The sequence below is a fragment of the Choloepus didactylus genome, chromosome 15 (assembly GCF_015220235.1).
Source record: "Choloepus didactylus isolate mChoDid1 chromosome 15, mChoDid1.pri, whole genome shotgun sequence".
Lineage (NCBI taxonomy): Eukaryota > Metazoa > Chordata > Mammalia > Pilosa > Megalonychidae > Choloepus > Choloepus didactylus.
In genome coordinates, this window is record NC_051321.1 from 35,265,228 (window position 1) to 35,292,912 (window position 27,685).

The 27,685-nt window shown below is 50.4% G+C and overlaps 2 protein-coding genes across 9 annotated transcripts in view; both read left to right on the forward strand.

The window, feature by feature from the left end:
- The first annotated feature begins 969 nt into the window (after positions 1-969).
- Positions 970-25,684, forward strand: HPS1 (HPS1 biogenesis of lysosomal organelles complex 3 subunit 1). 8 transcript variants are annotated; one of them, XR_005211818.1, is made up of 21 exons: positions 970-1,085; positions 2,823-2,939; positions 4,704-4,820; positions 8,617-8,754; positions 8,972-9,114; positions 10,202-10,310; positions 12,615-12,775; positions 13,255-13,357; positions 13,965-14,060; positions 14,195-14,264; positions 15,952-16,007; positions 17,213-17,380; positions 17,462-17,641; positions 18,807-18,868; positions 19,307-19,441; positions 19,553-19,618; positions 20,667-20,811; positions 22,829-22,942; positions 24,531-24,613; positions 24,846-25,086; positions 25,169-25,307. XR_005211818.1 is itself a non-coding variant. In XM_037804212.1 (20 exons), the coding sequence occupies exons 3-20, from the start codon at positions 4,704-4,706 to the stop codon at positions 25,329-25,331; spliced, it is 2,109 nt and encodes a 702-aa protein (XP_037660140.1). In that variant the 5' UTR covers positions 970-1,085; positions 2,823-2,939; the 3' UTR covers positions 25,332-25,684. The 8 variants fall into 8 exon arrangements, 4 of the variants coding, with proteins under 4 accessions (XP_037660140.1, XP_037660143.1, XP_037660142.1 ...); XR_005211819.1 differs by lacking the exon at positions 24,846-25,086 and having other exon boundaries at positions 23,981-24,613; positions 25,169-25,235; XR_005211820.1 differs by lacking the exon at positions 25,169-25,307 and having other exon boundaries at positions 23,981-24,613; positions 24,846-24,893.
- Positions 25,685-25,825: 141 nt separating this feature from the next.
- The window catches only part of PYROXD2 (pyridine nucleotide-disulphide oxidoreductase domain 2), a 29,978-nt gene continuing 28,118 nt past the window's right edge, over positions 25,826-27,685 (forward strand). The window contains exon 1 of the mRNA XM_037804216.1: positions 25,826-27,487. Coding sequence (XP_037660144.1) covers positions 27,361-27,487 — 127 coding nt within the window. The 5' untranslated portion in view covers positions 25,826-27,360. The remainder of the gene's footprint in view (positions 27,488-27,685) is intronic.

The window sequence follows — 27,685 nt, forward strand, 5'->3', positions numbered from 1 at the left end:
CAGAGGGAGAAACAGGGTGAGTGAAAACAGCAGGATAAAGGGCGCACAAACAGAACGACCCCACTGTGGGCTGGGGAGGATGGGAGGTGAGCACTTGGGGAGTGATGCGGCATTTGAAGATGCAGGCGGCACTGATTCTTGGCCCCCGTCTTTCCCCAGGGGGTGCTCAATCTGCTGCACCCCCAGCCAGTCTCTGCACCCCATTCCCTGCTGGGCAGCGCTCAACGATCCCACGTGGCACCAAGACACTAAGGGGCTGCTTGAAAGGAGACTTAGTCCCCTCCACAATCCTGCTTCCCCTTCAGCCACCTCAAATACGCAAACAATTTAAGTAAATCTTGCAAACACAGGTAGGAGACAAAGCCCGTAATGTCCGACCCCCCCACCCCCAAAATAGATTGGGGATCCCTATGCAGAAATGCCAGCGATGGCACTCCGAGGGCAACTGGGCCCAAGCCTTCCTTCTGCAGGCTGGGCCTCCTCCCCAGGAGGCCGGGGAGACCCATCAGAGGAGGGCGGCCCTCGCCCCTGGACCGTGAGCAGTTCTGCAAGTAATTCTAGGGCCAGAGGGTGGGAAAGAGCTCGGCCTGGCAACCCGGAGAACAGAGTTCTGATCTGGGCCCCTCAGCAAGTTATTTCTTCTCTCTGGCCCTCAGTTTCCTCTCCCGTAGAAAGCGGCTAAAAACGTAAAACGACGTTCCCCAGGCCTTGGTGGGGAATGCCCTGAGGGGAGTGACAGGGCTAAGCACAGTGCCGGGCACCAAGGAGGTGCCGCTGATGGTTACAGGTGAGTCTCCCAATTCTTTGGGCCTTGGTGCCCTGCTAGGTAACAAGACGAACGTGGCCTCAGTTGCGGAGGAGTCAAGTGTCGCTGGGTCAGGTGGGCAGGGAGCGGAGCAGCAGCCGCCGACCAAACGGAGGGGAGGGGCAGGGCTGGGCAGAGGCGGGGCTCGAACCTGCGGAACCCGACGGCGGCTTCCAGTCCCACCCGGAGCAAGACAGTCACGTGCCGCGGTCACGTGGCCCAACGCGGAAGCGCGGCTGTGGGATTCGGGCAGGCCCGGCAGCGTTTGGGCCGCGATCTGGTATGTGGGCCTCGCGGAAGTTCCGAGCACCGCTCTCGGCCATCCTCCTGCGTGGGCGGCGGGGCTTCCCCTGGGACTCCCTGCGCAGCCTGCCAGGAAATGGGGGCGGGACCGTAGGGGGTTTTCCGGAGCGGGGGCCACCGCAGCCTGACTCAGGCTGGCACAGGGATCGCGGCTGGAGCCGGCCGGCTACTTCCTGGCCGGGTGGCCACAGGCCAGTCGCTTCACCTCTCGGTCAGAGTTTCCCATCTGCGAAGTGGGGAGGGTGCCGCGAGCCGGGCCTTCCTTCCAGGGTCGCCATGAGGATCCAGGGGGGCGTCGGAGTGAGACTGCCACATGGACTGTAGAGTGCAGGCAAACGGGAAGGCTGCCACTGGGCAAGGAACCGTGCGGCGGCGAACTGCTAACTCGTCCTTTGAGGTTACTCACTTTGGTCCCAGCAGGGACAAGGACGAGGCTCGAGGGAGTGGGCCCCAACAGGCAGCTGCGGGGAGGCAGGAGCAGCGGCCCTGTAGGGGCAGTTTGCAGAGCGAGGAAGGTGAGGTCCAGATGCTGAAAATAGGCGCTGGGCGTTTTCCCCAGGTTGTTCTTTGCGGGTAAGACCTGAGTTCATCCAGATGCTGAAAATAGGCGCTGGGCGTTTTCCCCAGGTTGTTCTTTGCGGGTAAGACCTGAGTTCATTCTTTAGAGCAAGATAGAGAGGAGCCCAGAGCAATCACAAAGTGATATAGGGGAGGTTCTTTCTCCAAAGCCTTTTGAAAAATAGAACCTAAATCTTCACAGCAAACTCCTCCCTATTTTTCTGGGAATAGGGCATCAAGGCCTGTCATGTCCAGTGGTGTAGCAGGTCTCAGAATTATGTTGCAAAAGATGTCGAACCCTTCAGAGAGGTGGCAGCCCTTGCCTAGTGGTCACTTCCTCTTATTTGCTTACAGTTTTTTGGCTTTTTGATTAAGCTAAAGCTTTGTATCATTCCCGCCCTTTATCTTCAAAATATGATCTATCCTGGAGCCAGTTTAGCTGATCCTGTCATTCAAAGGCAGGAAGCTGGGAAATAAAAATAATAAGCCCTTACATCTCTGTAAGAAAACAGAGTTTGGTAAGAGTGGACCCCCCCCCCCCCCGTTATTCCTCTGACTCTCACTAAGACCCTGGAGGGAGGTGGAGCAGGGGTTTGTTCCCCCATTTCATGGTGGGAGTCTGAGCTTAAAGAGGTTTGAGTGACTTGGCAAAGCAGAAACTAGAACCAAGTCTCCAGTGCCTCTTCTGTTAGAATTTACTGTCATTCCGTTGCATCATCCCAAGATACCTTCTCTTCTCACTGGGACTGCTTCTTCCCCATCAGCGCAGGATGTGCTATATGCTGCCTCCATCTGTCACTTACAGCATGCTCCCTGGGGCTGCTCAGGGCAGGTTTGCTGCAGAACACACGATGAAATGAGAGTGCTCAGCTCAGAAGCGGGGAATTATGTTTGTGGACACCTGCTATGTGCAAAGGGCTGGGCTAGCCGTGTTCATGTTCTGTGTAAGAGCCAGAGGGAGGGCCGTCCGTTTGGGGGAGGAGGAATAGTGCTCTCTGACAACCCCCTGCCTATGGGGGGTATGATCTGAGCAGACTGCCTAAGGGACTGAGAGACGTTCAGCCACTCAGTCCTTCACCAGCTTGTACACTACCCAAGAATGGGTAAGAATCAGAATGAGACCCTTAGCCTGCCCTCACGGCCTGTCTCTTTTAAGCATTTGCAGGACAGAGGATGCGATGCTGCTCTTCTGTGAGCTGGTCACCAAGTCTGTCGACAGCAGCCCTTTCTGACCCTCTGGCTGCCTGGAAGCTCTGCTGTGCCCCTCACCAAGGTAGATAATCCTGCCCAATCTGGGGCAGACTGGGAGGCAGGCAGTACCCACTCTGGGCGTGGGAGGCAGACAGAATGAGGCAGTCCATGAGCGGAGCACCCCCAGGTTCTATAGAGCCCTTTCTTTCCAGCCCTGTGCCTTTGCCTCATCTCTGTTTCATGCCCTGAATCCAGGCAGTTATCAGGCTTGCTGAGCCTTTGAGCTATACCTCTTGAGTCAGCCCCTTCCTCTCCACTTGCCTGGCCTCCACTGAGAAGTGGGCTCTAACTTCACCCATCTCCCACCATTACACCACTTTTCTGCTCACTGTCCTACAGGCTGTGAGCTACACACACAGTTCCTTGACCCATACCCACCCCTCCGGTGAGGCAGACCCCTCAAACCCTCAACTGTGTCATGCCGCATTGGCCAGAGCTGCTTCTTCCAGGTCCACCCACCCTCCTCCATCAAACTCATCTTCACACCCCTGATGCTCCCAGTCTCTTCTGCCTCAGTGTTTAGCTCGTCACTGGGAATAGGTGGGATCCTTTGTTTATTTCACTGTGCTCTGTTGTGTCTCCCCACATTAGTCTAGAACTAATCAAGTCACTTACAGACTTGAGGGCAAGTGCTCTGAGTTACATTTGGTCAACCAGCTGGAGATTGGCAGGAATTCGGTAACTACCCCTGGGCCAGACACATGGGCATCCTAAAGAGGCTCAGTTCATGACCTCAGGTGCTTATAATCCTATTGTGGACACTGGACATGCACACGTGGAAGAGTTGGAGCACAGCTTCCCAACTCTGTCATGTCTTGGTACAGGTACAACAGGATTGCATCTGTATGGCACGGTGAGATACACGAGAGGGTTTGAAGTCCCTGCCAAGGCTGCTCTCAGCTGCAAGCAGCTGGCCTGGGAGCTCCGGCCTCTCTGGGCTTGGCCAGGCTGCCCCAAGGGTACTGAGGATTGATAGCCTTCTGCAGCCCAGGGGGCCAAGGCACATTGTGGAGAGCTCTGAATTAAGAAGATGCCAGTTGGTGGATAATAAGGAATCACGTTTTATATAATCAAGCATTAACATGTGGTACAGGGAGTGTGTACTATGGGTGGTGGGGAAGGGGACTCGGAAGGACTGAAGGCACAGGTGGATGTGGCTGAAGAAGCAGCAGGTATGAGAAGAATCGTGGAGGGGATCCTGCCTTGGCAGCCTCGATTTCCACCAAGAGCAGGAGGAACTCCTGAAAAAAATTTCTGTATTGCTGAGGTACCCTCCTTCTGATCTTTGAGGCTCCTATTGCAGAGATGTGTTTTATTTGAGGGAATTACATCTCTGCCTGCCCAGAGGTTGGGGGTGGGGGGCCCTGCCTGCCGTCCCATCTAGGCCAGGCACACATTGTCTGTGCAAGGATGGCTCTTTGTGCAGTTCCCTCAGTGCCCAGACCAAGACCTGGTCCCTTTCCTTGTGTTTAGTTTGAGTAGGTCCCACAGTGAGTGTGACACTGTAGGAGGAGGAGCAGGATAACACAGAGGAAAGAGCCCAGCCTGCATCAGACCAGCCATGCCCAGGTTCTGTTCTGTAAAACAAGGGCACCCGGAGGGCCCTACCTCATCGAGTTGTTGTGAGGATGTGACAAGGTAGCACCAGGCAGGCCCATGCACGGGGGCTTTGTGTGCAGCCAGGGCTTGGGGAGGGTTCGCTGAGATGATGGGCCTCTTCCTTACTCAGGCCAAGCACTTGGGTGTGAGAGCTGGGAGGTGACTGTGGCCTCGCTTCTCCCTGCAGATGAAGTGCGTCTTGGTGGCCACAGAAGGCGCAGAGGTCCTCTTCTACTGGACAGATAAGGAGTTTGAGGAGAGTCTCCAGCTGAAGTTTGGGCAGCCAGAGAATGAGGAGGAAGAGGTGAGTACAGCTATAGAGACAGTCCCAGGAGGTGGGGATGAGAGGCAACAGCACAAAACTACCGGAAGGCAGGGGGGCCTGTTCAAGCTCTCCTGGCCCGGCCTGGGCGATTAACAGGGCAGCACGTCGTCCACGGCCCCTCACCACCTGGCCACGCATCCCGACCCCCCGGCACTCACCAACCTATGTATTGTCGCTATAGATGAGTTTGCGTTTTTTTTACTTTTCTTTAAATGGAATCATGTGGTGTGGACTCATTTTTTGGTCTGGCTTCTCATGCAGCATAATTATTTGGAAACTGATCCCTGTTGTAGCATGTGTCACTATTTCATTCCTTTTCATCGCTGAGTGGTGTCTGTTTACCTGTTTAGCTGTTAATGGGCATCTGGGCTGTTTCCAGTTTTTGAACATCACAAACAAAGCCACTACAAGCATTCATGTACAAGTCTTTGTGTGAACATATGCTTGTATTTTTCTTGGGTAAATACCAAGGGTAGAATGGCTGTATCATGCAAATGTTTGTTTAACAGCTCAGAAGCTGCCATACTTTTCCAAAGCGGTTGTGTCATTTTACATACCCCAGGAGAGTATGAGAGGTCTGTTCCTCTGCAACCTCCTTAGTACTTGGTATGGTCAGTCAGTCTATCTTTGGTGAATTGTCTGTTCAAGTCTTTTGCCCATTTTTTGTTGGGCAGATCGTCTCTTCCTGTTATCCTTATTATTGCATTTTGAGAGTTTCTTCTTCTTCTGGATACAAATACTTTATCAGATAAATCTTTTGCAGATAGTTTCTTCTAGTCCGTGGCTTGTCTTTGCATTCTCTTAACTGTCTTTCAAAGAGCAGAAGTTTTTAATTTTGATGCAGTCTAATTTGTCCATTTATGCTTTTTATGGATCATGTTTTTGGTGTATCTAAATCTTTGTCCAGCCGCATGTCACAAATATTTTCCCCTATGTTTTCTTACAAAAGTGTCATAGTTTTAGGTTTTACATTAGGTTAATGACACATTTTGAGTTGATTTTTATGTTTGGTGCAAGGTATGGATCAAAGCTATTTTTTTTTAACATGAAGACATTTACAGCTCAGAAATAGTTGCCATTTTCATTTATATAATTTCCCCTCTATTAAAGGAATAATTGATTTTGAAATGTTTTTCCAGATTAATTTTGGATTTAAAAAAAAAATTTATTGATGATACAGTAGAGAGCATTCTTGCATGCCTGCAGCGGCTTAGACTGGCTGTGTCAGAGTGTCCTTCCTGCTCTACTGGGCCTAAGCATCAGCTCAACCAACTCCACTGCAGCAGGTTAATTTATCAACATCACTGATGTTTTTGTCATGGTTCTTAGGAAAAGACAAGATGTCAGAGATCATAGACATTCACATGATCTTACTTAAGTTGAAAACAGGTGTATCCGTTAGGCTGTTTTACTTTTTAGTAATGAATGCATATAATTTTTAAATTAAGGACGTGAAAGTATTTCAGTTCTAAAACTACTATTTAAGAAGCAAACTGTTTAGCTGCCTTTTTCTTCCTCTTTATTAAAAACCTGGTAAAGGAACAAACTCATGATTTTCAGTTCTCAAATGACTAGTCTAAAGGAAAAAAGTTTTTAAAGTTTTATTTTTTATGTATACAACACTTTTTTTCCCCCGATCATATAAGTAAGAAGAGTTCATTGTAGGAAATTTGGAAGGAAAGAGAAATAGTTTCTAAGTGACCCATAATTCCATTACCCATACTTTCTTCTCTTTATACACAATTGGAATCATACAACTTCTACAGTTTTATTTCCTGTTTTTTTTTTCACTTATAGTTATATCAAAAGCATTCTTCCATAATGTTAAATATTCTCAAAAGCATAAATAATGGAAGCATGATATTCTAGTTTACTAATGAATATACCATCATTTATTTAACCATTTTCCTAATACTGCACATGTACATTGCTTCCAGTTTGCTATAACTGTTACGCTGTTACTGTAGGGAACATTTGTGCTTGAATTTTATCCCCGTATCTGATCATTTCCTTAAGATAAGTTCCTAAAAATAAAATATCAAGTCAAAGCCATTCAGAAACATGGTACACTTTATCAAAGTAATATATGAGAATGTTTTATGCTAGACCTACACCAAATATTTTTATCCCCTGCCCCCCTGAAAAATTTCTTCCTATACCTGCATAATAAGCTACTACTTTTAAAATGAGTTGCTATAGGCACAATCTAGATTTTGAGCTGACTTTTCTATTAATATAATTTGTTTATGACATCTCAGAGAAGCTATGGTATGTGAATAGTTCAACAAATAATCCAACAAACATCTGTTCATGTCTAAACTGAAGGATACGCATTCAATATATATTAACTGAGGCCTTACTGTGTGCCAGCCTCTGGGGGTAAGGCAGTAGACGTGTTGGAACTTGGAGACGAAAGAGGGAAAACATGCAGTGAGCCAGATGGCAGATACCTACCATGAGTCAGGTGGTGATAAATGGGCCCCCAATTAAACAGGGGTAGGGGGTGCCTGGGGCAGGGTGGTCAGGAAAGGAGGCCTCTGAATGATGAGAGGGAGCTGCCGTTCCAGCCACGGCTGGAGGACGCTTCAGCAGCTGAACACAGACGGACCTCGGTTCCTGAATGCCGAGAATGCTGGCAAGAAAATAAGCTCCATAGTTCCATGTTCCACTCACATTTTAAATCCTGCAGATTACTGCTGGCCAGTTGCCTATTTTTCTTTTCAAAGCAAGGACTCACTCAACTCCTTTTAGACTGCACCAGCTCAAAGTTAGGACCCGGCTTTCCCCATATTTCGTCAAGGCTCCCACAGTCAGCTTGGGAAAGGTCAGCTATTGCTCTCTTTTCTTTCCATTCCACTATTGAAAATTAGAGTTGTAACAGTTCCACTGGGTCTATCCCATTTTTATACACAGATTTTCAACAAAATCGGTCCAGTTCGTTTTCTGTTTTTCTTTGTTTTATTCCTTTTTTGGGAGGACAGTGAGAAATATATGCTGATTATGGAGAATACAGAAAGTACAGAAAAGTATTAAAAGTAGCAGGAACATCCCTCATAATTCCTTCATCCATAATAGCTAACAATGTTGACTTTCTTAATATTTTTCTATACTTTGTTTTTTAAAATGCATTTTTAAATACAGAACATTCACAACCATTTTTTTAAACATACTGTAATATCAAAGACATTGTCCATGTCACTGAAAGCACTCTAATATTTTAAGAGACTGTATACTCTTCCATCATTTGGTTATACTGTTACTTATTTAACTGTTTTCCGTGATACCGGATGTGTACATTTTTCCCAGTTGTTTGCTATTGTAACTTATGTTGTAGTGAACATCTTTGTGCATGAATCTTTGTTCCCTTCTCTGATAATTTCCTTTAGGATAAATTCCCCAAAGTAGACTTACTGAAACAAAGGACAAGGACATTTTTAGGTTCTTGGTACATATTGCAAATGTCCTTAGAATTAGCCAGTTATCACTAAATGTCCCAAACATTCCACTGTGGAAATGTGGCCCCGTTTCTTAATGTTTCCTTCTAATTTAAGAGCCTGCAGCAGCCCACTTTGCTTTGCTGTCCTTCCCTAGCCTTCCTAGGAAGCACTCAGGGGTGTCGGGAGCTGGCTCTTCTCCCCTGTCCCTGTCAGGACAGCGATAGCCACCTGGCTGGTCTAATTGGATCTCCATGCTGGCAAGGCTGGGCCCTTGTCCATTTTTTTGTCCTCAGCATCCAGCATGCCCTAAGCAGTGTTATTTAATTCCCCTCCTGCAGCCCCCTGCCCTGGAGGACAGACTCAGCACCCTCCTTGCCCCAGTCATCATCTCTTCCATGACGATGCTGGAGAAGCTCTCAGACACGTACACGTGCTTCTCAACAGAAAATGACAGTTGTCTATATGTCCTTCACCTGGTGAGTGGGGTGCCCTGGGGCCTGTGCTCCTCTTTCCCCAGCTCCAAGGGGAGTCCACAAGCCTTTCTCTTATCTTCAATTTTAGACTCCTTTGGAAGTCAGAAACTGCATCTTATAAAATCCCCTGTGACCCCAGCTCCCCCATCGAGTCCCCATGGCATGGGGCAGGGGAAGGGCGTTCCTGGGAGCTGGCTGACGTTGCCCACTGTGCCCACAGTTCGGAGAATGCGTGTTCATTGCCATCAACGGAGACCACACAGAGAACGAGGGAGACCTGCGGCGGAAGCTGTGCGCCCTCAAGTACCTGATCGAGGTGCACTTCGGGCTGGTCACGGTGGATGTCCAGCTCATCCGAAAGGAGTGAGTCCTCATGGCTGGTCCCCTCTGTGAAGCTACTGTTCCACGCTCTGCCCCTGGCAGAACTCATCTGGTCCAACCCTCTCGTTATACAGATGGGGCAGCTGAGGGCAGAGAAGCTAAATAACATGCCCAGGGCCATCAAGCTCCATGGTGGCGGCACCTAGCCTAGAAATCAGGGCTCAGGACTCCTAGTCCAGTGCTCTTTCCACTCACCCACCATCAATTGTCTGTCATCGCAAAGCTTGTTAGACTCTGTCCCCAGAAAAATGCATGCCTGCACACACACATACAATGCTGTAAACATTTTCTAGGGGGTCATATCCCAAAACCTATCTTGGGGCACCACGGTAAAGAACTCAGCCAGGAAATGGTGGTTCAGAGCATACACTCAAGTGGAAAGGCCCCCAACAAAGGAGCTGGGTTGAAACATGGACTTAGAAGTAAAAGGTTCATGGTAGGATCACCTCTGAGTCTCAAAAATGGATTGGGAAGCTGCAGAGTTTGAAAGTCTGGGTCTTTGGGGTTGTAGAGACTTGAGCAAGTGCCCATATTAAGGCATTTATCAAGTTAGCAGCCATCATTTCGTGAGTCATTTTAGCCCAAGAAGGTCCTAGTTTCAGTGGCAAATGCTGCAGGTATTGGGTGCCTGTTACACACACTGCATTTGCCAGTGCAGATGATGTCAGTATTTGAAATGGCTGCACCCGTGTGTGGCCCTGATAAATGGGCCAGGATGTTCTGTTTTCAGTAGCCTGCAGGAGAAGTGAGAAGTATAGAAAACTCATACACTTTCCTGGATCTCTAGTTGGCTTTGCAGCCTGTATCTGTGTGTAAGGGAGACTGAGAAATGAGGTGATTTTCAGCTCAGGCTCCTCACCCTTGATTCTGCACTCACCCCTCTCCACTCCAGGGCTGGGGCACAGGCAGAACCACAGCGTCCTCCTTGGTGTGGGCTCTGCCAGTTATGTGGTCATCTCCCCTGAGCTGTCTCAGCTCTGACGACGAGCAGGGACTGAGGCCACATTGCCTGGGATTGAGGATGACCAGCTCTCTCGTGGTCTCTCCTGCCCTCTGGTTCTGCCCGCAGGCTACGGCCCCCAGACCTGGAGCAGCGCAGCCAGGTGTGGGAGCGCTTCCAGAGCCTGCTGTGGACTTACAGCCGCCTGCGGGAGCAGGAGCAGTGTTTTGCTGTGGAGGTGATTATGAGTACAGGAGCTTTCGGGCCATGGAAGAGTCAGGTCAGAGGGGCATCCAGCTCCAAGGCCATGTTTTGACCCTAATGAGAGAGGACACAGGCAGATTCTGAAAGTCATGTATTTATAGGGTTGCTCTTTCTGGCCACATGGTGGGTTGGGTAATCTGATAGACCTTTGTGCAATAAAAACAGATACTGGATAAAACAGGCTTTTAAATGCATTTTTTAGGCTAACAGTAAATTATGTGGTTCTCTGAACATAGCCCCCTCAACCCTGCCTTCTGTTCCCTCCCCCAAATAAAAAATTATATTGAGCTGAAACCAGGGTAGAAAAAGTAAAATATAAGCAGCAGTTAATGGAGGGGTTGCCCTGAGTACAAATGCTGGTGTCAGCACTATAACTGAAAAACTGAACCTTAGTCCAACTGCAAAGAGAGGGAGCTAAACCTGAGACCCCCACATTAAGCCCAGACCCTAGGAATTAAAGAAGCTCTGGGTCAGTAGCTTTCCCTAGCTCCATGTATAGGTAAACACAAATTCTCCCTGGAGCAGTGGTTCTCACACCACTCCAGGGTCTTTCAGAATCATCTGAGGGCTTGTTAAATACAAGTTGCTGGGCCTCACCCTCAGAGTTTCTCATTCGATAGGTCTGGAGTAGGGGCCATAGAATTTGTGCTTCTAACAGGTTCCTAGGTGATGCTGATTATGCTGGTCTGGGGACCACACTTTGAGCACCACTGTTCTAGTGGACAGATTAAGAACAAATATGAGCTCAAATTAAAGAAGGCCAAATGCACAAAGAAACAAGCCACCATGAATGAGAGTCAGCAGAATCAGTCACCAATAGAGTTACCATGACCTTGATACATTGGAATTATTAGATGCAGAATATGAAATAGTGGTATGAAATATTTAAAGACATAAAAGGTAGAATCACAAAAATGAACAAATAACAAGAGACTCAAAAATAACCATGCAGATTTGAAAAAGAGTTCATAAATTTTTTAGAAGTGAAAAGCATAATTGTTAAAATGAAAAATGCAAGGAATGGGTTAAACAGCAGATAAGACTGCTAAAGAGAGAATTTGTGAACTGGAAAATAGATCTGCTGGAATTCATTCTCACATGTCCACTCATTCACTCTTCCAGTAAACATATAGTGCCTACTATGTGCCAGGAGGTGTGCCGGGCCCTGGGATTACAAAGATGAACAAAGACCTACCCTTGAGTTGTTTATCAGCTAGTGGGGAAATCAGTCATATATATATACTGAAAAGTACAATAAAGTATCCTGGATGCCATATTAGATTTCTCTTCAAAATCCATGGTGGCACAAAGGACAGAGTAATCAACTCTTTTTCAGGCATCAGGAAAGGCTTCTTGTAGGAGGTGACCTCATGCAGTTAAGATAAAATCCAAACTCCTTCCCAGTCCCCCTTTATAATCTGCTTCTGCCTGTCTCACCCCAGCTGCATCTCATGCCTCTCTCATCCTCACTCACTGTGCTCTGGCCACATGAGACTCATTTGGTTTCACTAATACTCTAACCAGCTCTGTCTGTTATGGTCACGCATTACATGTGGCACTTGAATTATGAGCACTTGAAATATGGCTAGTCCAACGTTATGTAAGTGTAAAATACCCACCAGATTTTGATGACTTAGTTCCAAAAAATAAGTGTAAAATATCTCATAATAGTTCAAACACGCATTTATATATTGAAAAGTTAAAATTTTGGATATATGGGTAAAATATATTATCAAATTAATGTCACTTTTTTTTTAATCTTTTTTCTGTGGTTATTAGAAAATTTGAAAAAACTACACAAAGGGCTTGCCTTATATTTCATTTGGACAAAGCTGCCCCATGCGCTTCTTTCTCCCCACCTCAGGGCCTTTGCGTGTGCTGTTTCTGTGACTTGGCAGCGTTCTGCCCTTCCTTTCTCTGGCGGGCTTTCTATTCCTTAAATGTCAGCTTAAAGTCATGTCCTCTTTGACCACCTTACCTAAATTAGGTTTCTACTATTTTTCTCTAGTTCAGTACTGTGTAACTGCCAGCTTATTGCAGTTGGCACTTATTTTGCCAGTTTCCTTGTCTGTTTTCCATCTCATCCACTGGAGTCTAGCAAACAAGCTGTAAGCCCCAGGAAAGTGGGGACCTTGCCGGTCTTAGTCTCGCTGCTCCCCAGTATCCAGCACGTTGTATGAGTGCAGCGTGGACCGAGTGAACACACTCACCAGCCCAGGGCCTGGAGTCAGGGGAGGGTGGTCCCTGACGTGACTTCTCCCTGCTGGCCTGTGGCCAGGCTGTGGAGCGGCTGATTCACCCCCAGCTCTGTGAGCTGTGCATAGAGGCCCTGGAGCGGCACGTCATCCAAGCTGTCAACTCCAGCCCCGAGCGAGGCGGCGAGGAGGCCCTGCATGCCTTCCTGCTTGTGCACTCCAAGCTGCTGGCCTTCTACTCCAGGTGAGCCTGAGATCCCATTGCCTCTCACCCTTACCCTTTCTTACTCCCTGTGTCTGGAAGCCACCACCTCCCTAGCCAGAAACCTTCAAGACCCACCTCTTCCATGAAGCCTTCCTGGATTCCTCAATTCTTCATCCCCTCTTGGCTTGCTCTTTTCACTGAGGCATGTCTTCCTGGAATTCTCACTGTCTGAGAGTCTAAATTTAGAACTTTATATGCTGTTGATGCTGTTGGTAGTCCCTGGCTGTTTCTTATTGTTAACTTTTTTTTTTTACACTATTTAGTTTTACTGTAAAAATTGTTGGATTAATTTGCCTTTCTCCGAAAGGATTGTCAGTTGACACATTTGTAAACTCCTTGAGGGCAGGGAGCATGCTTTAGACTTCCTTAGCCCACCTGCCGCGTGGTTCCCTGCCACCCCCAGGAGCGGAGGGCCTCAGTCGCCTGGTAACACACTGCCTGTTCTCCTGTCTCCACAGCCACAGTGCAAGCTCCCTGCGCCCAGCAGAACTCCTGGCCCTCATTCTCCTGGTTCAGGACCTCTACCCCAGCCAGAGCACAGTGGAGGATAACGACACTCAGGTCCCAGGCAGCTCTCTGGGCAGTGGGAGGCCATAAGGGGGATGGCTCCGAAAGCCAGCCTGGGAGTACGGGGCAGGCTGCCTGGAGAGGCCTGTGGTTGAGCACAACTTTTCTTTGCTGCTGCTCTTAGATGTGAGGGTAATTCTGGAACACATATGGGTAGTGGTTCAAGTCAGGGTTTTGGAGTCAGTCTGGTTTGAAACTTGGCTTCAACCGCTTAGCTGGCGTGTGATCTGGGCAAGTACTGGCCCTCTGAGCCTCACTTCCCCCTCGGGTTGCGAGGGATGAAGGAGACAATTTCCATAGCGCCCGGCAGTGCTGGGCCGTAGTGAACATGCAGCATTAGGCACGGCTTGTGCCACCATCATCATCGCTTGTCGTCATCATGGCAGTAGTAGTGGTGGTTGGGATGCCCGTTCTCTGGAATTTCGGTGGTTCTGGAAAAGAATAAACCTTGTGGAATGGCAGCATCCCTGGGAAGCTGAGGACTGTGCACTCAGGGCCCTCTGCTCACTGACAGCTCTCTGTGAAGGGCTGGAGGTAGAGGACGGGCGGGAGGAGCTTGGTGCGATAGGCTCTGACCCGCTTCTCTGCTGCCTGATCACAGCGTTCCCCACGGAGGCCCCGGAGCAGCCAGAACATTCCTGTGCAGCAGGCCTGGAGCCCCTCGGCAGGCCGACCCAGGGGTGGTTCTGCAGAGACGGTTCATGCTGGGCGCCGGGAGGGAGGAGAGGGGAGCGTCTCCCTGACCCGGGTGCCCAGGCCTCGCCCACCCTTCCCGGGAGGGACGCAGGTCCGAGGTGGAGCCCTCAGCCTGAGCCGCCCTTCTCCTCCTAGGAGCCCGACAGCTTCTCGCTCCCTGAAGAGTACTTCACACCAGCTCCTTCCCCGGGCGAGCAGAGCTCAGGTGAGCGGACCCCCATGCCAAAGGGCCCACGCACAGACGCTCAGACTCTTAGATGTTTCCCTCCCCGGGGCGCAGAATGGAGTCTGCAGCCCCCCTGTCTTCCCTGCTGGCACCAGCTTGAGTTCAAGGACTGTTAAGACCACTCAGCTGATTCCTTAGGCTTTTCATGGCAAGTTGATTGCCCGTGAATATTCGTCAGTCATATGTGTATACTCTGCCTCATGGTTCTTTTTTTTGTTTTGTTATTAATCAAGTAATAATTAAGGAATCGATAATTACTTAAGTAAAATAATAATTGTTTGATTTCAAATGCGTTGTTTTAGAATATACATATCCAGTCTTCATAGTTTATATCTTACCTGTTTTTCCACTGTAGGTAAACAGTAAAAAGAAACTCAAAATATATATAATCTTGTTAACAAAAAAATAGACATAGATAAACCAAATCCCAGGCTGTTGTCACAGTGAATGAGCATTATTTCATCTGGCTGTGAGCTCCTTGGGAGAAAGGATGGTGCTTATGGTTCACATCGTCTTGATAGAAGAAAGAAGGCCAGGGTTTCGGGAGGAGAAGCTTCTCAGGGACTAAGTTTTGAAAGGAATTTACTGTGCGGCTTTCTTTAAACCAGTGGTTCTCGGCCCTGGTTGCACATTAAAGTTAGGTCCTCGTCACTGTGTCTGGGGCACGGGCAAGAATGCTTTAAAATGTCCCCAGGTGAGTCCAGCGCAGCCTGCAGGAACCCTGCTGTCAGGTCCGGGTGAGAACTGTGCATTGGAATCACCAGGGGAGCTTTAAAAACTACGGAAGCTGGGCCTTTGCCCCGAGATTCCAACTTAACTGGTCTGTGGTATAGCCTGGGCACCAGGATTTTAAAAGATCTCCCTGTGATCATTGTGTGCAGCCCAGATGGAAACCACTGGCTTAGGTGTTCTTAATGTGAGGTTCTTGGGTGTGCTTCATGGAATCTGGGACCCCTGAGAGCATGTGCTAGCTCGTGTATGCTCAGACATTTTTCTGGGGAGAGGGTCCCCGGCTTTCCTCAGCCTCTCTAAGCACTCCATGAGCCAAAAACATGTTGAGAAGCCCTGCTTTTGGGTCCTCTCTGCTCTGAAGTCCTTTCTCCTCTTCTTACCTACATCTTCCCATCTTCCTCCAGGCCTTCTCCCCTACCCATTAGTTTTTTTCTGCCTGAGAGCTGTGAATAATGCCATTCATTCCACAGTGTCCGAAACTCACAACTTAAAAATGGACAAATGGTTTGAATTACCTTCATTCATTTGTAAATCAGGTGTTTGACACTTAACACATTTCCCCCAGAGAAATATGGTTATAAATGATGGCTATTTGCAATGAAATATAATAGAGATTAATATTATTGCAATTATGTAATATTTCGGATATGTAGTGGGTTCAGTACGTTTTTGGGCATTACACTAGGAAGGGAATCTAGCTCAGTGGCTTGCACATAGCAGGTGCTCAGTGAAAGTTTGCCGAGCGAATGAGCAAATGAATGAATGAACTAACAGGAAATGTAGACTGTGCTGCTCCACCCCGCACAGAAGTGCACTTGCCCCTGCCTGGTGCTGGGGGCTGCTGACCCAGCGCAGCCGTCTGTGCTCCGCCCTCCCCTTTCTGACAGCCCCGTTATTGACATTTTCACATTTTATCATTTCCTGTGACCTGCAGGCAGCACCATCTGGCTGGAGGGGGGCACCCCACCCAAGGATGAGTCCCAGATACAGGTGAGTTCTACTGGGGCAGGGGCTCCGCCTGCGCTCTGGCTGACCTGAGATGCTGCTGTCAGCAGTGGAGACCCCAAGGGCTCTGCCTCCAGGGTGACACCCCCTTTGTCTCCTGGGGCCAGAGCTGCGGGGGGCATCTTGCCCCTTACCCTCCCCCAGGTGCTGATCGATCCCCACCCTCCTCCTTATTCTTGAGAGTGAAAGTCAAACTTCTTAAGTTTTTTTTTTTTAATATGAGAACATAAATATATTCAATTCAGAAAAATTGGAAAAATACAAAAAGTAAAGTACTGAAACCAGAAAGAAAATCTCTCAATTCCACCCCCAAAATAACATTTTTGATGCTTCTCTCTAGTCTTTTTCCCTAGAATTTATACACGGGTGTGTGTGTGTGTGTGTGTGTCTGTGTATCTCTCTCATACATATATCTAATATATCCATATATATTCTTCACCAAATTTGGATCATAATGTATTTCATCATACTTTTTCTTTAACATTTTTGCATTTACTAAGCATTCGTCAGTGGTGGTTTTTAATGACTGCACAGGAGTCTGTCACATGCATGTTATTACTTGTTAAGCAGATCCCCAGAGTTGACTAGTATGTTGTTTACAGGTTTTTGCTGTTATACAGAACACTGAAGTGACATCCTTTTTTAGAAAGTTTTGTGCCATCTTTAAAGATTTCCTTAATTTTCCCATTTTCCCCACTAAAGACTTCCCTACTCAGATCCCTGCAGTCACACGCTCTCTAAGGCTGGAGTCTTGCTCACTTAGTCACTCTGTGCCTTGGTTTCCTCACCTGGACAATTTGAATGGCTGAGGGTGACTGAAATGCCTTCATCTAATTGAAGGTGTGGCAGGAGAGTGTCTTCTTTCCCATCCCACTGCTGTCAGTTTTCTCCTCCCTTCTTGGTGCCTTCTTTACCACCCACCCCTGGCTCCCCCATCCCTTTCCCACCACCCCAGCTTGTCATCCAGTCCTGACTCTGGGCTGGAAAGGCCCAGAAAGACATACAACAGAACCAGAGCTGCTAGGGCCGTTGCAGCTGAGTACAGGGATTTCAGAACTGGGATTTCTCAGAGTTATTCCTTCAGGGTTCACAAAGAGAACAGCAAATGGGCAGCTGGATGGGGCGACTTTTGGCAGCTGGATGGCCCTCCCTTCCCTACCTGCCTCTAACAGCTCCTCCTGTCCCTGTAGATAGCTGAAGACACCCTCCAGACACTGGTTTCTCAGTCCCCGGCGGCCTCCAGCCCCAGAAGAATTTTCCTGGAGGCCCATGTGAAAGAAAGCCTGTGCCCCACAGTGCCCCACACCATGTACTGCCTGCCCCTGTGGCCGGGCGTCAACATGGTGCTCCTGACCAAGGTGGGAGAGCCCCTCGCCCCGCCCAGCCGCGCTCAGCGCCTGGACCCCTCCCCACCGCATGCCCTGTGCTCTCGTCCTTAGAGCCCCAGCGCCCCCCTGGCCCAGGTCCTGTACCAGCTGCTGGATGGGTTCTCCCTGTTGGAGAGGAAGCTGAAGGAAGGACAAGAGGCCGGGGGCGCCCTGCGGTCACACCCCCTCGTAGGTGATCTGCGTCAGAGGATGGACAAGTTTGTCAAGAATCGACGGGGACAGGAGATTCAGGTGAGACCCGGACCCCGGGATACACCCACCCTCAGGGGAGAAGAGGCAGATGGCAGGAAGCAGGGCCCGTTCAGTCCAGAGCTTCTGGGTTCCGTCCCTGCTGCACCGTAGGTGCCTGACCTTCATTTTCCCCTTTATGAAATGATATAGCAAAAATTTTAAATCTGCCCTTAAAGTTGGCGAAACATTCTCAAGTGCATTTGACAGAACACGAATTCTAATATCCATTTTATAGACAAGGAAACTGGGGCTTAGGTAAATGGTGACTTGGCCGAGATGACTAGGCTGATGAGTGGTGGAGCCAGAATCTGAATCAAGTGTTTGGGCCTTAGGCCAGGGACCCTCATGGGGTGTCCTCCACAGGCAGCATGGCCAGCACCCCTGGCTGTGGCGGAGAACCCAGTTGGTCTGGGGGCCTGGAGCCCAGGTGGGGAGTTGAGTGCAGAGCTGCAGAGCAGCCGTGAGCCTTGGGCAGCGGCACTACCCAGCGTGCCAGCTCACGGTGCAGATGGGCGCCTAGAACCACGTTCGGAAAGAAGGGGACGATGGTGTAGGCAGCGGGGGCCACTTCTTGCAACTGGTTGTGCTTGGTCTATTCAAGGAGTGAGAGCTCATTGTGGCTGGAGTTCAGGTTGGTCTGAAAATGGCCAGAAGGTTTGGAGGATGCAGAGCAAGTGACTGAGCCCCCTGACCGCATCTCTTTCTCTGGGGAGTTGGAAGGCAGCTCAGTGGCGTGCGGGACCCGGGGCATCGTAATGAGTGCCCATGCTGGAATGCAAAGTTCTCCTTTAAGGAGCTCCTGCTAGGGGGCCAACTGCACCCTGGCCCCAGCCCTGTGCTCGCTCTTCTTGAGGTGCTCCCCTTGTCACTCGGCCACAGTTAGTTTACCCAGCTGTGCCCACATGGACATGAGCCCCAGTGCCCAGTCCAGCACTTGGCTCACACAACTGGCTCTTTAAGTGAACTCCTGCCCAGGGAGTAGAATGCCAGGGGCAGCAAGCAGAGAGCTGGGGGTGCAGAGAAGCCAGCCAGGCTGTTGAAGGCAGATTGCACTGAGCCTAAACCTGGAGCCAACTGCAGGCCTGGTGCCCTCTCACAGCCCCGACGGGGGAAGGGGTCTCCCCTGGGCCTCCCACAGCTGACCTGTCACCTGTCCTCCTCACAGAGCACCTGGCTGGAGTTTAAGACCAAGGCCTTCTCCAAAAGTGAATCGGGATCGTCCCGGGAGTAAGTGATGGGCTCTGGGGACAAGGGGCAAGTTGTTTGGGCAGAGGGGCCGTGTCCCAGGGAGACCACGTTTCGCCCAGGCCAAGAGGGAGAGAATGTTCCAGAAGGAGTTTATCCGTGAAAAGGGGCCCTGGGGAAGCGGGGTCCAGCCTGTTGGGGAGCAGAGAGGCTAGAACGTAGGAGCAGGGGTGCAAGGACCCAGCACTGCAGTCGAAAGAGCCGTGCTCCAGCCCACCTTCAGCACAGGTTTGCATGACCTTGAGCAAGTCACTTGCCCTCACTCCCTGGTACATGGGATTCCACATGTTGGGACACTGCCCCCTTGCTCAAGGAGAAAAGAATTTGTGTTTGATCAGCTGCATCTGTCAAGCACTGTGGGGTCCTGGGGCTCCCCTGGGTCCCTCCCTGCCCTGATGCTGTCCTCTCGGGGGTGGCCAGGCTCCTCCAGGCGTGTGGGAAGGTGAAGCGGCAGCTGTGCGCCATCTACCGTCTGAGCTTCCTGACCTTGGCCCCGGGCAGGGGAGGCCCGCACCTGCCGCAGCACCTGCTGGCCCTGGCCCAGGAGCGCCTGCAGTAAGTCAGGCAAGGCCGCGCGGAGAGCACGAAGCGGGCGAGGGAGGGACGGATGTCAAGGGAGGGACAGACGGACGGCCGCGTCTCACACAGCCTGTGCCTCCCCTGCAGAGAAAAGCTGGCCGACTGGAAGGACTTTCTGTTGGTGAAGAGCAGGAGAAACGTCACCTTGGTGTCATATCCTGATGCCTGAGTCCCAACCCAGCCCAGGAAAGCCTCTTCTGTTGGGGTGAGGGAGAATATATATTCCACCCCTCAGTGTCTTTTCTCTGAGGAAAAATGGCAGGAGATAGTGTCCCACGAGCCTTGTCCTTAGGAATGCTCCAAGCTGAAATTTGAGAAATCCCTGCTGTGTGTCCTGAAGTTAATTCATAAGCACCTTGGAGATCCTTTACGGTGGTGCTTCCCAGCTGGCACGTGAGTAACTGTGGTCTGGTAACTCTGAAAGGGTGCGTACCCACTTAGAGCATCTCAGTGCACGGCAGAATGTCGAGGCTCTGAGAAGTCCCGTGGCAGCTATGCTCATTCCTGTTTAAAAAGACGTGTCTGGCTCATTTTACCCTTTTATTATGGAACACTAGTTTTATTGAATACTGATTTTCCATGGACCTTTAAATAAAGCAGCTTTTCCTCTATTAAAATTTCTAAAGGGTCAGCCCTCACGTCTGCTGAGATTTCTGCCTTAGGAGGCAGGTGAAAGGGTTGCTGGAGGACCTCTTAGCCATCAGCACTGCCCTTCCATGGGTGTCTGTTCCGCTCTTAAGTGGATCCGTTTCCACCTCTCTGGATGGAGGGTGGAGAGAACAGTGTCATGATGAGGTGTGGAGGCTCAGCCGTCAGCTGGGCTCACTTATCAACTAAGCAGCTCCCCTCTCAGCAGGCTCGCCATGTGTACAATTTAAATTCATCGCTTACGAAAACGATTAAGGTATGAACGTGACATATTCCTGTAGGGTCTAGAACTGCCCGTGTTAAATGTGAAGGTGTCAAGGATCTTTTGTACTTGAGTCTTAGAACTGCTCAAGGCTGGGAAGTCTGGAGGTAGAGAGAGATGTGAGGATGCAGGGATACTGGGAGATGGAGCGAAATGGAAACCCATGGGGAGGAGGGTTGGGGGACAGGCCTGGCCTCCCCAAGTCCACTGCTCAGCAGAGCTGGAAGCCAAGATGTGAACCGCACCTTCCCTGCCTCCTGGCTCTGTAAACACCTTAACTCAGACCTTCACCTACCTAGAAGACTTCCCAGGCTTGGTGCACTTCATCTACATGGACCGCACTACTGGGCAGATGGTGGCTCCTTCCCTGAGCATCAGTGAAACGACTACATCAGAGCTGGGCAAGGGGCCCCTGGCTGCTTTCATCAAAACCAAGGTAACCCCTGTGTGGCCCGGGCCCTCTTCACTGCCCAAATCCTGCCCAGGAAGAGCCAGTCCCTCTGTCCTCTGGGCTCCCCTATGGCTCAGGTCATGTCCCCATGTCACCTCACACTGCACGCTTCTGTCTTCACATGCGCTTGTGTGTCCTTAAGAAAAGCGGCTTTTCAACATGACCCCAGGGGCACAGCACTCAGGGCCGAGCGGGCCACATGGACTTTGGCTCTGACCTTCCTGGGTATTTGTGGTAACGTGCCTGAGACCAGCAGAACAGTCTGAGCAGCGAGGCCAGGACGGAAACAGCCAGTGCTTACCTAACACAGAGCCTGGCAGAAATAACTGCTCAGCAAATGTTTGTAGAGTTAACTAAAACAGAAGAAATACAAATAAATCAATTTGGGTAGCCAAGTTTAAAACTAGGTGGTTTCTGCTAAGGAAATCTTCTCTGGGGGTTCTTTTGTATTCTCCTAATTTAACTGATTCATTCTTCATGGCAAACTAGTATTTTTGCTTGGGGATGGAGGTGCTACCTCTGCCACTTTCTAAAAAATTATATTCAATTTTTTTTCCTTTTTTAAAATAAAGTGTACCATATGGTATAATGGTTAAAATAAGACTTGATAGAAGGCCTGTGTTTGAAACCCAGCCCTCTCGCTAGCCATGGGGCCTTGAGCATTACTTGTTCTAAGTTTCCTCTTCCTCATCTGTAAAAGGGGATAATAACACTATCTATGTTGTAGAATTGTCATGAAGATTATGTGAGATAATGCGTGCAAAATATTTAGTTCAGTGTGTAGCCCATAACACAGATATACTTCATTGAGCATTTATTGATACCATCATCATCTCCTCCGTCCGCCTTGCCGTCATGGTGGTCATTATCATCTGGGTACCTTGTTTCCCGTTGTTTTCCTGGGCACAATTTTCTGTAGTTGAGATGATTCTCTGTATGCAATTGTGTTTACTGCATTTTCATTTCACATCATATCAGACACATTTCCTCAGGTCATTAATTCTTTATAAACATGATTTTTTAACAGCTTGTAATAGTCCATCATGTGAATGTAACAATTTACTTAACCATTTCCCTGATATTGGACATTTAGATAGTTTCCAGGCTTTCACTATGATAAATAATTCTGCAGCACACACCTTTGTGCATCCATCTCTGTCCTCATCTCTGATTGTTTCCTCAGTATGGATTCCCAGAAATGGAATTACTAAGTCAGACGGGGAATGTTTTTAAGGTTATTGATGCAGGTTGTCAGATTGCTTTCCTGAAAAGGATGGCAAATCCACATATTTTTTCCAGATTTAATTGGATACTGCATTGTGATCAGATTTGGAGTGAATCATGTATCCTCCCACCCAGCTGTTCTGAGAGCCCCCACCCCTGAGAGATGGGGAGAGTTGCAGGCAGTGTCAGGAAGCCCCTGCATTGGGTGGGAGAAAGTCACAGAGGAGATCCAAGGCGCCTTCTCTCCTGGGTCACTGTATGCCCTTGCTGTCACGTTGGAGCAGAGGACACACCCAGATCAGCATGATCTGTGTGTTCAGACACACTTCACCAGCACCTCCCTGGCCTGGACAGCAGAGGGGTTCCAGGGGCTCACGCCTTGGTCTCCTGTCATGTCTGTCAGTGTCCCTGCCTCTTTTCTGGCTTGACTCATCAGTTTACTAATCTATGGCTCATACGTGTAGTACATTTAAGTTATACAAAGTATTTTTCCATATATTTTATCCTCACATTATCTGTGGAGTGGTAGTCCTGTCCATCTGTCTGTCCCTTCCTCCATCCATCCATCCATCCATCCAATTAAGGTTTAGGCAGAGCACTAGGTACCAGGCAGAAGAGCTGCAGAGGCTCTGGGCCTCCAAGAAGCTCCTCATCTAGAAGCTTTCCTTCCTTGCCGCCAATCTTAGGGAGTCAGGGGTGGGCACTGTCCCGCAGTGGGGAGAGGGACCTCCCAGGTGGGTTGGGGCTGGTGATGAATGCCCTCTCTTCCTCTCCCCAGGTCTGGTCTCTGATCCGGCTGGCGCGCAGATACCTCCAGAAGGGCTACACCATGCTGCTGTTCCGGGAAGGGGACTTCTACTGCTCATACTTCCTGTGGTTCGAGAATGAGATGGTGGGTGTGACCAGCTCCCCGGGGCGGGACGGTCCTGAGATGCTCTCCTTTCACGCACCTCTTAACTCCTTTCTTCCGAATTGTGCTCAGTCTGTCCATCTCTTCATCTCTTACCCCTGGCAGAATGACAGGTAAGCACAGCTGGGCAGGATCCAGAACCCACAGGTCCCCTTCTCACGTGGGCCATTTAGCTTTGCCTGGGGTTCCCTCCGCCCAGCCATCTGACCACACCATGTGTTGTTCGAGGCAATGTCCAGGTAAACAGGAACAGATCGACCCCGCCCCTTGGGAGAGGCACTCGAGCCACATGTGTCGTCAGATGTGTCATCAGTTGAGCTTTACCAGCGCCAGCTCCCTGTCTGTAGTGTAGTCAGCCTGCCAGGGTGAAGCTGCTGTGCGGTCCCAGTGCTTGTCTCCCAGCCTGCCAGGGTGAAGCTGCTGTGTGGTCTCAGTGCTTGTCTCCCAGCCTGCCCTTGCTCCTCTAGACCCCACTGTCCCCACAGTGTAAGCACAGCAATGAGAGTTGCCCATCTGTGTCCCCTCCCTCCCTCTCCTTCCGCCTGTTTCTCGTTTGCTTTCTCCTCCCTTGTCAACTTCGGTTGTCATTCCAGCTTGCTAAGGACCGTTCATTGCCTGTACCCCTCACCCTCCCCGGTCCCCTACTCCTGTCCCCTCCCCTCTTGTGCCCCGCCCTCTCTGCTGGTGGCAGAAGCCCCCTGCTCTCCTTTGCTTCATCTGAAGCCTTCCCACAGTGCCATGTAATTGTTGGAGTCTCACTGCCATTCTCTCATCCAATCCTCACAACACCACGTGATGACCGGGGCAGGTATTGTCCCTGTTTTGCACAAGGAAACACTGATGCTCCGGGAGGTCAGACACCATGGCCAGGGCCACAGAGGCCAAAAATGATGAAGCCAGAATTGAGGCACTGCTCTCCTGGCCCCTGCTTCCTGCTGTACCGGCTCCTCAGAAGTGCCCAGGATGTGTTTATGACAGAAATGCCAGGATGTTCCTTTGACCTTTTCCCTTCATTTCTAGGGAAACAGGACTGTGTGTGCTTGGTTGGCCCCACGGGACAATGGAATGACCAGAGTATGGGGTGGGGGGACCCAGGTTTGCTGCTGGGTGCACCTCCCATAGCCCATGCAGCTCTGGACGGGGCACTTAATGCTGCCGCATCCGTCTCAGCCGCAGCGGGACACAGTAGAGCCAAGGTGAGCGCGTAACTGGGAGCACCATGACTGCGTCTGACGCACAGTAGGTGCTCAGCAAGTCTCAACCCCCTTCCCTACCTTGTTCCTTCAGAGCAGAGACTCGACCTTTGATAACACGTTGCTATTCCAGAAGGCCCACATGGCACTTGCCAGGAGCTGTGCTTGAAACCTGATATGCTTAGCTCCTGTGTTCATAAGGTGCTTGTTATCCCCACTTTACAGATGAGAAAACAAGGTCCCCTGTTTTCCCAAGCACCAAGCATACCTAGCACAGCTGAGCCGGCCTTGAACCCAGTGGGTCTCGCTGAAGCCCAAGTTTCAGCCTTCACACCCACTGCCTCCCCGTTCTCCAGCCCCCCTTCTTCCTTCCGCAGGGCTATAAACTTCAGATAATCGAGATGCCCATCCTTTCCGATGACTCAGCTCCCGTCAGCATGCTGGGAGGAGACTACTACAGGTGACGCTGATCCCCAAGGCTGTTGGGAAAATGGGTACAGCAAAGATTGGGTGATAAGTGCCAGCTCCCCTTTCAAGGAGCAGCTCCTCCCATCAGGGATGCCCTACCCCAGGAAGCTAGAACCCCACCTTAGAAGCTCCTCACAGCCTGGCCCAACTTTATGGGAGAGGAAGCAAGTTGGAAACACATTTTGAGCTTCCGCCGATTCTCTCTGTTCACACGATCTTGGCAGCATCTGGAAACGTCTGTGCTGGGGCCTTAGAAGAACTCCCCTCTGGCTCTGTGGTCCCCCTCTGCTAGAACACTGCTGCCTTCAGCAGACCTGGCGTGAGGATTGAAAACCCAAAGGGATGGACAGTGGCTTGGGGCTGAGAGGGCTCACAGAGGGGTGGGGGAAGGCCTCTCGGTCCCGGAGCCAAGGGCCTGAGGAAGTGAGCATGGGAGAGGGCGTTGCAGTGCCCACGTGGTGTCAGGTAAGGTCCCCGGCGTCGGGAGGGCAGCAGTGGCGCGGCGGTGGCCTTGCTCCTGAGCCCAGTCCTCCCTGTCTCCTCCCAGGAAGCTCCTACGCTACTACAGCAAGAGCCACCCGGCCGAGGCCGTCAAGTGCTACGAGCTGCTCACCCTCCACCTGTCGGTCATGCCCACAGCCCTGGTGGTGCAGCAGGCGGGGGAGCTGGCCCGGCGCCTGTGGGAGACCTCCCACGTCCCCTTGCTCTAGGGCAGGGCAGGCTGACCCGGTGCACTGTGCCTTTGTACCTTTGTCCCCCACAGCCAGGAACCCCCGACCCCCAAGCTTGCAAACATTCCTCATGGCAAGAGCCTCCTGCTCTCTACAGTTACCACCTTGAGGCAGGGAGAAGAAACCCACCTAGGCCACCCTCATGTGGGGTAACAAGCGAGCCTCCAAGTCCTTCCCTCTGGAGGAAGAGGGAGACCAGGGAGTTCCCTGTTTGTCTCCTGGTTTGTCCCCAGTCTGAACGCACTCTCCCTCCTTTCTGCTGAGTGGAAAAAGCTCCCTCAGGAAGTGATTTCCCTCTCCAAGTAAAAGGGGCTTCGTTGGCTGGGTTTGAATTCCAGTTCTGTCACTTCCTCTCTGCGGCTCTATTTAAAGTGATGACAATGACCTCTCAGGGTGGCTGTGCAGGTTTTGGGGCAGGTGGTTGGTGCGCAATAAATGCTGGTTATTGGTATTCCACCCTACACACACACACACCCATGCGCTGAACCCCTTTGTTGGTGGGTAAGCCCTTGCTAAGTTCCTGGTTCTTCCTGGCCCTGCTTGATTCTGTCCTGGGGCTGTGCTTTGAGCCCCATGCCCTGGTCCCACCCCAAAGAGGCTTTTCCTTTCCTTCAAGAGGCCAGCCTTGGGAAGAACAGAGCTGCGAGGAAGCAGAGCCGCACCTTGGGCTGAGGTCCTTAGGAGGCAGCAATGATGACTGGGTCCGTGTTCCTCCTCAACTTCATGATTTTATGGGTGGAAGTTAAAGAGACAAATATTGATTGTAAAAACTACAGAAGGGCACAAAGAAAAAGGGGACCCATCGTAAGGCCACCACTTAAGTTCTGGACGTGTTTTGGATGTCCACTTTTGTCATTTAATATTTTCCCTTAATTTTTAACAGCTGCATGCTGTGACATCCCCCTCATTTGTCAATGTTAATACCACTGAGGTGAACATCCTGAATCAGATTTTAGCAGAGAGATTTACATGTGGTTTAAACCACATCCACAATATGTGAAGGGGTGTCTGGGTTGAGAGTAAAGGGAACCCCGGAAAGCCTTCTTACTCAATACCATCTTTTCCACATCTTCTGATTCTGAGATTCATTTCTAATAGGATTCTGTAACACTGGCAGAGGTGACAGAGCAGTACAGAAATTCTTAACTCCCAGGGTGTTTGGTGGTTTTGTTTTTTTGTTTTCCTATAAGGAGAATGGTCTCCTAACATTAGGGTAGAGAACAAAGGAGCTCCTAACTCAAGACAGGCCGAAAGTAAGAAAGCACGTTAGCTGAAGATATTTACAGATGTGATCTTTAATCCTAGAGGATTCTTGGGAAATGGGAAAGAGGCCAAAAAGACAGAAATGTCCAGGCCTTCGGAAGAAAATGGTGAACCCAGAAAATTGCAAACTAGTCAACATGCTCCCAAGCCCTTGCAAGATTCTGCAGCAGCCTGTTAAGTGCATGCTGTTTTAAGCATTTAGGAGAGAACAGGCAGCTTCTCTGTGGGCCCCAGAGTCACATGTGGCCCTCCCAGCACAGTTTGCCAACAGCCCTGGTGCTCCCGGGGCCTGGGGCCAGCGGGCTCCCTGTGCCAAGGGCAGTCCGCCTCCAACTGGGTCAGACTCGCCAGCCTACAGGGCTGGAAGGACAGGAATGTTCTCATTCCTCACTGAGAAGCAGGACAGCACAGGGGACGAGTCAAGTCTTTGGAGTGGAACTTCCTGGGCCTGTTCTGGTTCCACTCCTTTCAAGCCTCAGCTCCCTCACCTGTTGAGCTGCACTGATTATTTTCCTGAGTCCTGGAGGCCACACCGACCTCCTCTGGGTGCCTCTGCCTGGTGCAGGCTGCACGGGGAGCGGGGAGCACAGGCTTCTAGTGTCTCGGCCATGGCATCCAGCCAAGTGTGCCAGCGGCTGGGCTCCTCCTCTCTTCCTGCCCTCTCCCTGCTCCTCCCTCTGCCTGGGGCAACACAGAAAGCTGATTACCAGCAAGTTCCTGGCCTTCTGCTCAGCCTGGGACAAAAATGGCTGCTAGAGGCGGGGGTCTCTGCAGGTCCCTGTTTGCCTCTCCCGGCCGAGCTTGGAGACAAGCTCACTCTGAAGCCAGGGGACACCTGAAGCCTGAATACGACGCAGTGGTGATAGGAGCAGGTAAAAGGGGCTGAGTCAGGGCTGAGGGTTGGGGAAGGGCTGGCGGGACCCCTCCCCAAAGCTCCACTGCTCCCTCTACCTCTGGGCAAAAGCTGCTCAGGAGTCTGGGTAAAGAGCAGGGCTATGGTAGAAAGCCCCATTCTTGGAGTCGGTTACCAGGAGTTCTGGTGGCTGCCTCTGCCATCATCTTGCTGTGTG

What these genes read in the sequence shown, in the direction of transcription:
- HPS1 (XM_037804212.1), top strand. Translation starts at nt 4,704, where the DNA reads ATGAAGTGCGTCTTGGTGGCCACAGAAGGCGCAGAGGTCCTCTTCTAC. An exon ending in AGCAGTGTTTTGCTGTGGAG is followed by an intron (nt 10,311 to 12,614) that starts GTGATTATGAGT and finishes GCCTGTGGCCAG; the next exon opens with GCTGTGGAGCGGCTGATTCA. An exon ending in GACGGGGACAGGAGATTCAG is followed by an intron (nt 17,642 to 18,806) that starts GTGAGACCCGGA and finishes TCCTCCTCACAG; the next exon opens with AGCACCTGGCTGGAGTTTAA.